Below are 13,918 nucleotides of genomic sequence, written 5' to 3' on the forward strand. Positions count from 1 at the left end.
CAAAATAGGAAGAAGAGATAGAGGTAAAACAAGATATAAATGATGATCTGGACTAATAATAGAACCACTTCCTAGCCAGCAACCAAACAATGGTCAAGTGAGTCGAACAATGAAGAAATAATATCTGAAATTAAGAGAATGGGGAAGTGATAATGGTGTAGAAATATAAATACCCAGTCTTTCTACCCTTCCAGGACTATAATATATATATATACGTATATATGCGCGTATATGTGTGTCTGTTCCTGTGTCGGTGTGTGTGTATCTGTGCCTGTCTCTGTGTCTGTATGTGTGTATGAGTGTGCGCGCGTGGTTGCGTGCGTGTGTGTATGTGTGTGTGTGTGTGTGTGTGTGTGTGTGTGTGTGTGTGTGTGTGTGTGTGTGTGTGTGTGTGTGTGTGTGTGTGTGTGTGTGAGCTGTAGTAACTGTATCAACCTGATTGACCAGACTATTGGATGTATACACAGCTGGCCTGGTCGCAGTAAAGATTTCAAATAGTTTGTGACTGTGCCATTCTTTTTCATGTTGGCCCAAATTGCTTTGCTAAATCATTTTCACATCGTCCGTCAGACCTTCCGTGGGAACTTTCAGATTTCTTGGATATCACCGTTGTCTGTCAATCTTGTGACATGACCGACTTAGGGGAACTCGTGTTTTCTGGATTCTGCGATCACGTCGTTCACTCCGCTTCGTTCTCGAAGCATCTGATTTCAGAAATCCTCTTGCGATGATATTCTTACCATGGCCCTTTCCATGGTCCTTTGTATCGTAGCGAATAATAGTCGTGCCAGTGACTCATAGGAACGTTAGATGCGTATCGCCTTTCATGTGACTTGTCAATAGTATATACCCATTTGTTTGAACGAGCATACATATATGCAAATATATATATAATTTATTTATTTATTTTTGTGTATGTGTGTTTTTGTGTCTATCATCGCTTGACAACCGATATCGGTGTCTGCACGTCCCCGTAACTTAGCGGTTCAGCAAAAGAGACCGATAGAGTAAGTACTAGGGTTACAAACAATAAGTCCTAAGGTCGATTTGTCCGACTAAAAACACTTCGAGGCGGTGCTCCAGCATGGAGTAAATTGACTCTGGTCATGTTGGGATCCTGTGTATTAAACGCAGAAATATATATCTGTATACGTAATAGTTTTAGTTCCCATACTGTACTGAATTATAACAATGCTATTGTTGAAGGTAATAAGCGGCAGAAACGTTAGTACGTCGGGCGAAATGCTTAGCTACATTTCGTCTGGATTTACGTTCTGAGTTCAAATTCCACCGAGGTCGACTTTACTTTTTATCTTTTCGGGGTCGGTAAATTAAGCATCAGTTGCGTACTGGTTTCGATCTAATCGACTCGACTCCTCCACCAAAATTTCTGGCCTTGTGCCTAGAGTAGATAAGAATAATAGGTAAGAATAATGCTATTTTACAGTTACATGCAAACTACATCTAGCTAGAATTTAGCGGCGAGGAAAACTGAGAAAAATAACAAAACCAGAACATAATTTACCAAAGTACGATGACAGTTTTCTGTTTTCTCTTTCTTTTCTTTACTTATTTTGTTTTTCTGTTTTCGAAATTTGTAGCTAACACAAGTAATAAATAAATAAATGAATAAATAAGTTAAAAATAGAAGAATACTCTTTCTGTAAAGAAGATAAAAAAGTAAGACTTTATTTTACATATCAGCAGACGATACATATGCAGTTAATATAAAGATACAATAAGTGAATCTAATAAAATACAGTGCACTTGTTATTATGTACGTGTAGAAACATAATATATGTTGTTAAGTTGTGTTTATATTGAAGTTGACGTTGAACACTTCATTCCTATATTCTTTGTAAAATGTATGCAGAAATTCAATCAGCCTTGGACAGGTTGGAGTCAAAAGTGAGTTCATTATGTTCTCCCATATATACATATTACATCTCACGTGTAACGTGCTATATCTTTTTTCTGTTTTCTGCAGGGACCTATCAGCCAACCATATTACATATCTGAATCAATCCGCCCTCCGTAGCTTTCATAATCTGAAAGAGCTGTAAGTATGATTTCTTGTTTATTTGCGTTAAATTATGTAACACTCATATAGAACCCATAGCAGAGTAAAAGTAATCTTCCGGCCAGCTGACTATACAAAACTTACGAATACTTCCCTAGTATTAAGGATTTGGGCAAAATGTTGAGTATTATATATCATATTGTTCCCCTTAAAGAATCAGTGTCCATTCCTACACGCGCGCACAAGTACACACACATACACATACACACACACACTGCACCACACCACACCACACCACACACTACACACGCATACACCGTACACACACACACACACACACACACACACACACACACACATATATATATATATATATATATATATATATATATATATATATATATATATATATATATATATATATATACACACATATATTTATATTTATATATACAAACATATATATTTATACATACATACATATATGTCAAAAACGACATCAGAACAGGCGTTGGTCTTTTATGATTTAAAAGAGAACAGCATCTGAAGGCGTCTGAAATTGATCGAAGGGAGAGAAAAGGTTTTGTTGAGACCGGAAACATAACCTGAGTTCTCGCAATAGAGAAGATTCTGTTGGAAGCATCCAAGAGCCAGATGGTGGGCTAAACCGAGTGATGGATTAAGTTTATTACCCCCAAATCTTGATAGCCTTGTTGTGTATTCTACAATCATTATCCATTCTCACTTGCTTTTGTCTCACGCACATGACTCGGTTATACGATCGAATCGTAAGCAGTCTAGGCAAATAGTTGCTTTTCAGCTAATCAGAAGCTTGAGGGTCGATGAATAATTATCTTTAAGAGACCGCCTGAAGTCTCTCTGCGATATAAAAGCAAGCATCTTGATAAGCTTCTCGGGCTTCTACCGACGCACATTTCTCCCACATTCAACATTTTCTCTTCAAACACACAAACAAAGCAAGCACATATACTGCTATGTTTTACAAACACATACAATTAACCTTATGACGCATAGTGGCGTGTATACACACACACGCACGCAAAGAGAGAGAGAGAGTGAGAGAGATTCTAGTACTTACTTTGTGAAGTAGTTATTCTTCGCTATTCTTTCATTGCTGTATTTTTCTGTGGTCCGTTTGTGAACTAGCTCTTTCCTTTAGCATGATACATATGTTTATTGAAAAACGAGACTCATCTACCATCGTTTGTCATTCATTCAGATACACTTCTCTTGTCTTTACTTTCCTCTCTCAACAATACCTTTTTATTAAAGATAGTCTTTATTAGTGAAACTATAGACATTCGAACCATGGTATACAATACGTGCCAAGTATACTTTAAATGCATTACTTCATATATACAATACACTGCATGTTGAAACTATTATTTTTCTCAGCAGTGATTTAACCACATGTTGTCACTTGTTATTTAGGCCATGGAATTAAAATGTACTCATCCTGAAATACTGGCTCGTAACTTACTTTCAAGATTTGTCACACTGGCACAAAATCACAAATTTCTTCGTGAGATACCTAGTCGTTAAAATCACCTTCAGTTCTGGGAATAAATTTCTTTTTAAATTAAATTATTAATATGATATAAGAAACAGAAAGTGTGTTTGAAAATCATGACTGAAACAGAATTGTCTTTCCAGCTCTCTCAATGACAACGGTTTACGGATTCTTGAAGCGGGAGCGTTCCATAACTGCCCTGAATTGGAGACTATGTGAGTTTTTAATCGCTCTTTACTCGCCTTATGGAAAAACATCGATCTTATCTATCAAATTCTAACAGCTACAATTCTTCCTAAATAACTTCTCAGGTTTTTATGACAAATCTTTCAACAAGATTGATTAACATGTATGATTAATATTTAAGTGAGAAGGACACTAAACGTTATTTTTAATTACTATTGAATGGGTTCGTGTGAAGATTTGTGACTAACAAGGAAATATTGACAACATCATATATAAATACATAAATACAGAAGATATACAATTTAGATGGAGAAATCGTTGCATAATAGTAATTATGATATCTAATATTTATGTTCTGGATATACTTTAAATGAACTTTAATGCAAATATTCAATAAGTGCGTTCCACACGAATTCGGTAAGTTCATGTCTCGTGAGAAGAGAAGAATCTAAAATTTCGAACCCTTGCATATTGTCTGGCTATAAGCCAACCATCTTCACTTCACACGACACCTGAATACATTAAAATCTTCTAAAACCCTTCTATAGACACAATGTTCCCCTACAGAAATTATAACGTTTCTCTGATTTCAAAGTTTCAATCAAAGAAAGATCATAGACAAAACAAAAGCCGTTTAAAGAAAACATTCAATCGAATCATTACAGTTCAATTCCTACAAGTTTACGCCATTTTCGGTATTTTTCTAAGTTTGTCAGCTACCGCTGTTTCATTGGTGCTCACAAAGTTGAATTGATAATATTGATTTCAAACTTTGGCACAAAGCCAAAATTTTCGGAGGAGGAGTAAGTCGATGACATCGACCCCAGTGCTCAACTGGTACTTATTTTATCGACTCCGAAAGGATGAAAGCAAAGTTGATCTCGGCAGAATTTGAACTCGGAACGTAAAAACGAACGAAATGCTGCGAAGCATTTTCCTGGCGTGATAACGATTTTGCCACTTCACTGCCTTAGTTGAATGGGTAATATTGGTTCCAAATTTTGGCACAAAGCCAGAAATTTTGGGGCTTATTGATTACATCGACCCCAGTGATGAACTGTTACTTATTTTATAAACCCCGAAAGTATGAAAGACCTAGTCAACTTCTTCAGATTTGAACTCAGAACGTAAAAGACAAGTGAAATGTCGCTAAGAATTTTGCCTGGAGTTTTAACGATTCTGCCAGTACGCTGCTTTAGTTGAATTGATAATATTACAATTGAATTCGCTACGCTGACATTTATGTCATTCTATCCATACTTTGTGTGCGCTTTTGTCTATGCATGAGCGATATGTATGTGATAATCTACGAGTGTGTGTACTGTTGTATGCTGATTTGTGTGTAAAGTATACTTAGAAAGGAAATATAATTTGATGGTCCTAGGGACCGCAAATTTATTTACTTACTCGTGTTTCAGTAATAATCGAAATAACGTGATGTCATGAATACTAAATGCTTCAAAACTGAATCTTAATGGAGTCGTTCACTTAAAAAGAGTTCAATAAAATGTAACCAAAGAAGTGAAAATATAACGATTGTCTCCTTCAGATAATTTCTTATTGTCTAGCCTGCAGACAACTACAGAATATTAACTATTATAGATTTTTCTGTAAAATCGACTGCGGTTAATAACTGTATTTATCTATTGTTTTATCTATTTGTTTATTTATTTAACTATTCGTTTAACAGAGTAAATACTAAACTCCTTCTAAACTGATTCAGAAACCTACATTCGATTTTCCATTGTAGCTCAGCTCTTTCACGTCATTCGCTTACCAAGCGAGTATCTATGAGAAACATATATATTCCCTTGAAGCCAATAAATATGTTTACCTGTTGATGGCTGCCTCTATTTAGGAATGGTTAAACAACTGATACCCTACTCTTACGGATAAAGTTTCCAGGCTTTGCAGCTTGCTCTATGATGCCCGCTAAGAGTGCTTCTTTCTTTTCTTTTATGTATAAGGATTTTATGGTTTGTTTGTTTGTTTGTTTGTTTGCTTGCTTTTATTTGCTGGATTTGGAATAAGATCTTGCCCATGATCTTGGCACGGATGATGACAGGAGAAGAGACGAATAGGTAGGAAATGCCTAAGAGAAGTTGACATGAGACCCGCCAACTTCAAGTAAGCGAAACCATTATAATAAAGATAGAAAAAGCAGAAAGAGAGAGAGAGAAGAAACAGCACGCCTTTGAGCTAAAGAATGTGGGTAAATTTTAGCATTTCTCTTGAACCAGTCTAGGAGGTCTGTGTATGCAGCAGCAGCAGCTCTGTCTCGAATGTGGATCAACATTCTGCATAGAGTACCACTTGGGCTTTGTAGAATATCAGTAATTATTGGGAGCTGAATTATTTTCTGGTCCTGAAGAGAAAGACCAATCTTTGCGATGCTTTCCTAAGTGAGTTAAAGATGTGTTTTTACTAAGAGAGATCTTCCCCCCAATATTCATTTTCTTCCTCCTTAATCTTAGCATTTGTAAAACAATTGCTTATTGATTTTTATCACTGTGAAGGAGCTTATTTGATTCCCATTTTCTTGGTAAGGAATTTTAAAATACGAAATACTGAAATACAGGTAAAAAACGAAAAAAAGGTGCAACCGTGGCTGTGTGGTAAGTAGTTTGCTTCCCAACCACATGGTTCGGGGCTCAATCTCACTGCGTGGAACGTTGGGCAAGTGTCTTCTGCTATAGCCTCGGGCTGACCAAGGCCTTGTGAGTAGATTTGATTGATGGCAATTGAAAGATTGATGGCAATTGTGTGTGTATGTGTGTGTGTGTGTGTGTGTGTGTGTGTGTGTGTCTGTGTGTGTGTGTGTACGTGCGTGCGTGCGTGCGTGCGTGCGTGCGTGCGTGCGTGCGTGCGTGCGTGCGTGCGTGCGTGCGTGCATGTACATGCGCGTGTCTTTGAACCTCACCACCGCTTCACAACCGGTGTTAGTGTGTTTACGCCCTTGTAACCTAGCAGTTCGGCCTAAGAGATCGATAGAATAAGTACCAGAACCTAAAATAAAAAAGAAATACTGGGGTTGATACATTCGACTAAAAATTTTCAAGGCGGTGCCCCAGCATGGCCGCAGTCTAAGGACTGAAACAAGTAAAAGAATAAAAGAATATTGTTCTACTTCTGTTTTGGTTTTGCTCTATTTACACCCTTTATTTCCTTGTATGTATTGTAATGACTTTCTTAAACGCTATTATTTATTCACGTTCACAGTTTTATATTAACTATAAACTCCCTATTTCTAAAACATGAATTAAAATATTTTGTGTTTACTAAACCTCATTCCACTATCGTCTCTCATTGATCAGCTCGCTTAAACTGAACCGACTGGAAGAACTAGTCCCTAATTTGTTTCCCAAGAATAATTCCCTGAAATATTTGTAAGTATTTTTCTTACTTCCGTTGCTACATAAAAATACATTTAGACATTAGAAGCTCTTGTCTAAGACAGAAAAGAGCAACTGTGTCTCTGACAGTGAACCAGTTGTAATTTTTATCACAAATTAGAGTTTATGGTAGCTTATATCATTTTATGTTGGAAATCTGAGCAGTCTGCCAAACATAGTATTCCAGTTCTTTTGTTATTTAATCACATTGAACAATAAACAGTATCTTAGTAATCGCAGAATTAAAAGTAGAGTATTTATTTATTTTTCCTCAGTCCCGAAGTGATACTTATTTTAGAAATAAAAGTATTCGCGCAATTAACCAAACATCAATATAATACTAGTCCTTGAATTTTATAAATCCTTGTGAAATACTATAGTTGTGAGCTCCGGAGAAACCTAGTTTTTAACCTTGTTCTCTCTGTTTTGAGTGTGTTACATAATATATTCTATCTTTCAGATACCTGGACCAGAATTGGTTGACCGAAATACCTGCAAAAACATTCGATCACTTGAGTAAATTGATAAAACTGTGAGTAAACCTTTGTAGATCTTCTTTATTATTCTTTTACTTTTTTCTCTTTTTAGACTACGGTCTTCTTGGAGCTCCACCTTGATATGCGTGAATACGTAGAAGGCAAATCATTCATCCATTCATTCAGCCATCCAGCCGTGGATGGATAGATGGATACAGACATCCATCTAATTAGAAATCAGCAGCTAGAACCCTTGTGAGGTATTCCCTTCTGACAGGAATCCGGAAGAGCTGTGTCGGCATATGCAGATGATATCACAGTAATGGTGTCAGACACTGCAGAAGTTCAGAGTCAATTCCATTTTAAAGGAATACGAGGCGATGGCAAGAGCTAAGATAAATCTGAATAAATCGGTAGGCTTGCTGTTCTGTAACCGGAGAGGCTAGACTATGCCAATGAACAGCCTGATAGGTCTACAGGCATGGAAGTGCTGCCAGGCGAGGTAATCCAAGAACATGGATAATTTCCAGTAGTATTTGGCTTAACAGTGCTACTGGGGGACGCTACCGATTCGAGATAAACTCTGCAGGCACAGATGTGCTGTCAGACAGGCTTGTCCCAGGTGCGCGTAGAGCGACGAAACCGTTTTGTATGCACTCGTTCAGTGTCCGAGAATTGCTGACTTGTAGAGTTATATCGAACAGCTGCCGTCATGTGTGGGTCGGTTCCGTCTGTCGTCCGAGTCCATAATGATAGTTGCCCGGCCTCCATTCCTTTGTCTGGTAGCTGTGACGAAAGAGGTTGTCTGGTGGACGAGGTTGAAAGGAATGAGAACAGAAACATTCCTCCTTGGTAAAGCCCTCATCAACTTTTTCAAGTTTCACTTGAAAAGGAAAGTGAGGTGGAGAGGGAGCTGCTGTCCTCGAATGAATTTATGAAAAGGTGAGTGGAAGTTACGAAAATGGCAAGAGCGGATGGTACCACTCTCAGTGTAGACCTGTGAGTTGGAGGAAATGAGTTGGAAAGGGCACTTGTCCCTAGTATTCAGGGTGTTCTTGGATTGCGGGGTTCTCGATCATTCCTAGGGATCCTCCTGTATCAGGAGGACCCCATCACTATTCCTTTTTTATTTTCTTAGTGCTATATACTATGTATAGTTTCCTTCTTTTAATGTATATTGTGTATACTTCTTCTTTATCATTCCATTATATGTAAACTCCCACACGTTGAGTTTGTCTTTATATTGCCCCCCCCCTCATCCTTCGCCCTGGTAGCAAATAAATCAGTAGTAGTAGTAGTAGTAGTAGTAGTAGTAGTAGTAGTAGTAGTAGTAAGGTGACGAGCTGGCAGAATTAGCGCACTGGACGAAATGCTTAGCGGTATTGCACCCGTTACTACCTTTTGCGTTCAAATTCCGCCGAGATCGACTTTACTTTTCACCCTTTCGGGATCGATAAATTAAGTACCAGTTGAGTACTGGGGGTTAATGTAATCGACTATCCACCACCCCCAAATTTCAGGCCTTGTGCCTATAGTAGAAAGGATTATTATCATTATTATTTTAGTTTGGTTCAGGTTCGGTCTTATTCCTGGTAGAATTTATGTGGGTAGCGAGTTACTACCTGTAACCTTAGGTATCCACAAGTTTTTAGCTGTCTTCCGAGTGCTTAAAACCCTCCTGATAATACTTGCTGTCCCTGGCGAGCTGGTAGAATCGTTTGCACGCCGGGCAAAATGCTTAGCGGCATTTCGTCTGTCTTTATGTTCTGAGTTTAAATTCGCCCGAGGTCGACTTTCCTTTCATCCATTCGGGGTCAATAAATTAAGTACCAGTGAAACAAGTGACATAAGTCAAAGAACTGCTCGTATCACATAATCAATATTCAAATGCGTTTATATATCTCACAGTGCGCTCAATCAATCTACATCATATATTCAAACTCAGCATCTCAGAAAGATTCCTTGTGCAATGAGTCACACTTGTTAACCAGTAATAGAAGATATATTAACAATTTGTCCTTTTCTTATGTGATTTCTTTTATCAGAATGAATTAAATTTCTGTTAGTTTTATTTGTTTTCTATTTTTATTTCTCTTCTCTCTCTCTTTCTCTCTCTCTCTCATAGATCTCTACGAAGAAACCGAATTAAAACAATAGAACCAGCCGCCTTCTACGGCACCAGTAGTCTCGTACAGCTGTATGTAACAATTTTCACAGTGTATTTATTTACACATTTTTTTCATTTATTGCAACTTTTCGAGCCAATCTATGATCAAAGACAGTCTAAGTATGACAATTTCATCTTTTCTTTTCGGTATTTGTAACATGAACTATGTTACCGAACGTATCATTTTTTTTTTTTTCACATTGTTTGTTGCTTTCCTTGTTTATTCTCTTGAGATATCAATTGTTAATACTAATGACTGAAATTAAAGAATTCCCGCAATTGTCAAAGTGTCAGATAAAATTTTTTTCAGGGTTCGTTCTAGAATTAAGATCAATTTTACATTTCATCACCTCGAGATCAATATTTTTCACTTCTTTCTCTTTGCTGAAAAAGGATTTAATTTATATCAAATGTAAACCTGATGAGAGGTAGAAACTCTAAAGATAGTGTAGGCTGTATCACAAGTCCAGGTTGTATCACAAGGGTAGGCAGTATCACAAGTGCTCGCCTGCCAGAAAATACTTCTGTTCCTACATATGCATATAACTACTGCAAAACTCAGATGTGACCAACAATAGAGTACTGCCCCTAGATCTGGAACAGTGCTTTAGCTTCGCACACAAACTCCCTTGATCCCACATCCAAAGACTTGCCGATTGATTTGCCTGAAGTCACTAGTAAATACGGCCCAACTTCTGACCATAAGACGTGTTGTACCCATTCTCTTTGCATAACTATAATGGCTCTTTGTAATTGCCTGGTTTTGTTTCACCTCTAATCGGATTCTTCCACTTCACTCGTCTCTTCTTCTCTCATCACTCACATTGTGCCCACACCGCCAACCATTTCCTCTTCAGATTGCCAACCCTCTGGATTTCCCGCCCTGCATAAGTTTTGGTTTTTTTTTGTTTTTGTGCAGCCTTTGATTTGCACCATGTCAAAAGAAACATTACCCGTTTTAATATCACAGATTTCAGAGATGTGTAAATAATCTGTACTCAACTCTTTCCTTGCGTCCCAATCCAATTAAAAATATGGAGAGAACGAAGAGTATGAACTACTGTTTTGTCTTATTACTTACCAATAACAAGAGCACAGTTTTCTAACATTTCCTGCGTCTTTTTTACAGATTTCTCGACAATAACATGCTAACGGTCATCAAACGGCACTACTTTGAGAAACTGACAAATCTTGGTGAACTGTAAGTTTGTTGATGCCTTGTAAATTTATACTCATTGCATATACATTAAATGACCGGTTTATTGTGTAATGAGCGAACATTTCAAACAGCTACTCTTAGAATATTATCATATGCTATCGGTATGCCCATTCTAAAAACCGGAATACACATTAATATAATTTTCTTGAACGAACGATTACAACAATCGTTCTTGTAAATCGACGAGGAAGTTAATTTATCATATGCTTTAATTTTTCAATTTTTTATCATATTTTATTTCAAATGTTTTTCTCGCTCCTTTTAATTTATAGTGCATTTTATGAATATCATGTTATATTATGTAAATGTAATAATGCTATAATTTTAATGTGTTGTATAATTATTATATTATGCATATACACACTGAATATAGATAGATAGATAGATAGATCGATAGATAGATAGATAGATAGATAGATAGATAGACAAAGAGCGAGAGAGAGAGAGAAAGATCATACAAAATATCATATAAATTTTCTTATAATAAGTAAATAAATATCAATTAAAAATTATTTCACATTATGTAAAATTTAGATTTCTTCACTTATATCTTGCAGGCGAAATACAAAAGCGAAATTATATACATTATTTTTTAAATTATATATATGTTATAATAGACTACATTATGTATCTTTTATGTTGTATTACACCGTATTAAATTATAGTATATTACTTAAATAAATATATATTTTACATATATAATATACTTTATATTTTATTATACTATTGCATATAAATATATTATAGTTTGGATTTTTTGGTTACATAGACTATGAAGATAAGTGGGTCTAACATAGACCCTTGGGGACTGATAGTAGGCTTGAGTGGATTCCATCGATCACAATAAGATGGTTTCTATTCACCTGGAAATACCTGATCCAGTGCAACAATTTTCTACTGGCTTCAGTGTAGGATAGCTTTTGTTGTAGGACGTTGTGGCCGACTCTTCTTGAACCGCCCTCCAAAATTCTAAGGATGTCCTCGACGTGATACGTTAGGCATTCACTGCCGCAGCGAAAGCTATGCTGCTTGGAATTTAGGAGGATGTTACCCTCTAGGAAAGTAATTATTTTTTATCTTACCATCCTTTCAAATACTCTGATGGTTGGGAAGTGAGTGAGATTGGAAGATAGTTAACTGCAAATAAACTGTTTCCTTTTTCGAAAACTGGGATAGCAGATTAAGATAAGAACTATTTGGGTTTATCACCCGAGTTTAAAGATTTTCTCCATTGTTTGATAAGAGGAGATGTAAGTTAGTGTTCGCATTCCTTCGGAATACTAGCAGAGTATCTATCATGGCCTACTGCAGAATAATATTTCGTTTCGTTTATTGCTACAACGATGTCTGCGACACTGAAACTTATATCAGAGAAACTATGTTGTGAATTGATTTCATTGAAATATACGTAATTCTATAAACAAATATTACATTACGCAGTATATTCTCTGGATATCATGTTTTCTATTGAATATTCTACTCTATTTTCCAGATATTTGATTAACAACAAGATTAGCTCCATCGAACCAAATTCCTTCGACGCGTTGACTCAGCTACAAAATCTGTAAGCAATCACTCTTTGACCGTTTCTTACGTTCTTCAGGTTGATGAACTTTGTACTGTTATGGTTGTTATTGATGTAGATATTTTATTCATTATTTTATAAATAGCTATTATTTTGATATCTTTGCTGACATTATACTTATTACTGTTGTTGTTGTTGTTATTATTTTGGGTATCATTATTATTGTTATTGGTGTAGTTATTGTTTGTACAGCAACTGATGAGGATGAGGATTAGGATAATGACGACGGTAACAACGACGACGACAGTGATGAAAAAGAGAAATAGAAGGCTGTTAGTTGTTGGATGGTAGTGGTTGCCACTTTAAACCGTTTCGTTTACATTACTGAATGACTAGCATAAATTTCATAAATATGTAAAAATTAACACTTCCTTCTCCAAGCCTAGATTCGAAACCGAATCTAAGAATTCTCGGTCGTCCAAACCACCACAATCAACAGGCGCGAATACAGGTTTTCTTTGTCCTGTTAAAAAGTGATTGATGATCTCCCTTTAACCTTCGACCTCATAGATGTCAAGCGAAGTTCAAATGGACAGGAGCTGACCTATTTAGGTACAAACTCTGCTGACCTGAAGACTGCATATGTTCGTGTGTGTGTGTGTGTGTTTGTTCGTTCTTTCATCTTGAAGGGCACGGCAAAAGATTTCTGTCTGATAGTAGCAGAGCACTGGTTCAGTCTGCGAGCATCACAGTCTCCGTCTGTCTGTGTCTGTCCTGGTGTGTTGTTGACCACTCTATTTATAAGAATCGTGGCAGCTAGAAGGACAGACATACTGCAGCAGAGTTTGTACCTAAATAGGTCAGCTCCTGTCCATTTGAACTTCGCTTGACATCTATGAGGTCGAAGGTTAAAGGGAGATCATCAATCACTTTTTGACAGGACAAAGAAAACCTGTATTCGCGCCTGTTGACTGTGGTGGTTTGGACGACCGAGAATTCTTAGATTCGGTTTCGAATCTAGGCTTGGAGAAGGAAGTGTTAATTTTTGCCAATACTTCACTCACCCCGCCTAAATTTGTTTTTACATTCATCAAAATTTAGTTTTATCACTGAATTTCTATTACTACTTACCATTCATTTAATTATCTTTCAATTAACATTATCCCTGTTATAATCGGAGGATTTGGAAATTGATTAGTACCTCTAATATTAGGAGCTCCACACATGGCATTCCCACAAATAAATAATATGAGTTTTTGACTCTTAGCTCCTTCTCTAAGCCTATTATTATCATCAGCTTCAGTAGAAAGAGGTGTAGGAACCGGAGGAACTATTTAGCCTCTCCTTTCAAAACAATTTAGCTTACGTAGGCTCTTCTGTTGACTTGGCTATTTTTTCACTC

At 36.7% G+C, this 13,918-nt stretch overlaps 1 protein-coding gene across 1 annotated transcript in view; it reads left to right on the plus strand.

The window, feature by feature from the left end:
- LOC106876284 (uncharacterized) overlaps window positions 1–13,918 on the plus strand; it is a 124,715-nt gene that overhangs the window by 75,784 nt on the left and 35,013 nt on the right. The window contains exons 6-12 of the mRNA XM_052965552.2: window positions 1,988–2,059; window positions 3,695–3,766; window positions 7,052–7,123; window positions 7,590–7,661; window positions 9,731–9,802; window positions 10,902–10,973; window positions 12,484–12,555. Coding sequence (XP_052821512.1) covers window positions 1,988–2,059; window positions 3,695–3,766; window positions 7,052–7,123; window positions 7,590–7,661; window positions 9,731–9,802; window positions 10,902–10,973; window positions 12,484–12,555 — 504 coding nt within the window. The remainder of the gene's footprint in view (window positions 1–1,987; window positions 2,060–3,694; window positions 3,767–7,051; window positions 7,124–7,589; window positions 7,662–9,730; window positions 9,803–10,901; window positions 10,974–12,483; window positions 12,556–13,918) is intronic.

This window comes from Octopus bimaculoides, chromosome 2 (genome assembly GCF_046866305.1).
Source record: "Octopus bimaculoides isolate indiv1 chromosome 2, ASM4686630v1, whole genome shotgun sequence".
Taxonomy (NCBI): domain Eukaryota; kingdom Metazoa; phylum Mollusca; class Cephalopoda; order Octopoda; family Octopodidae; genus Octopus; species Octopus bimaculoides.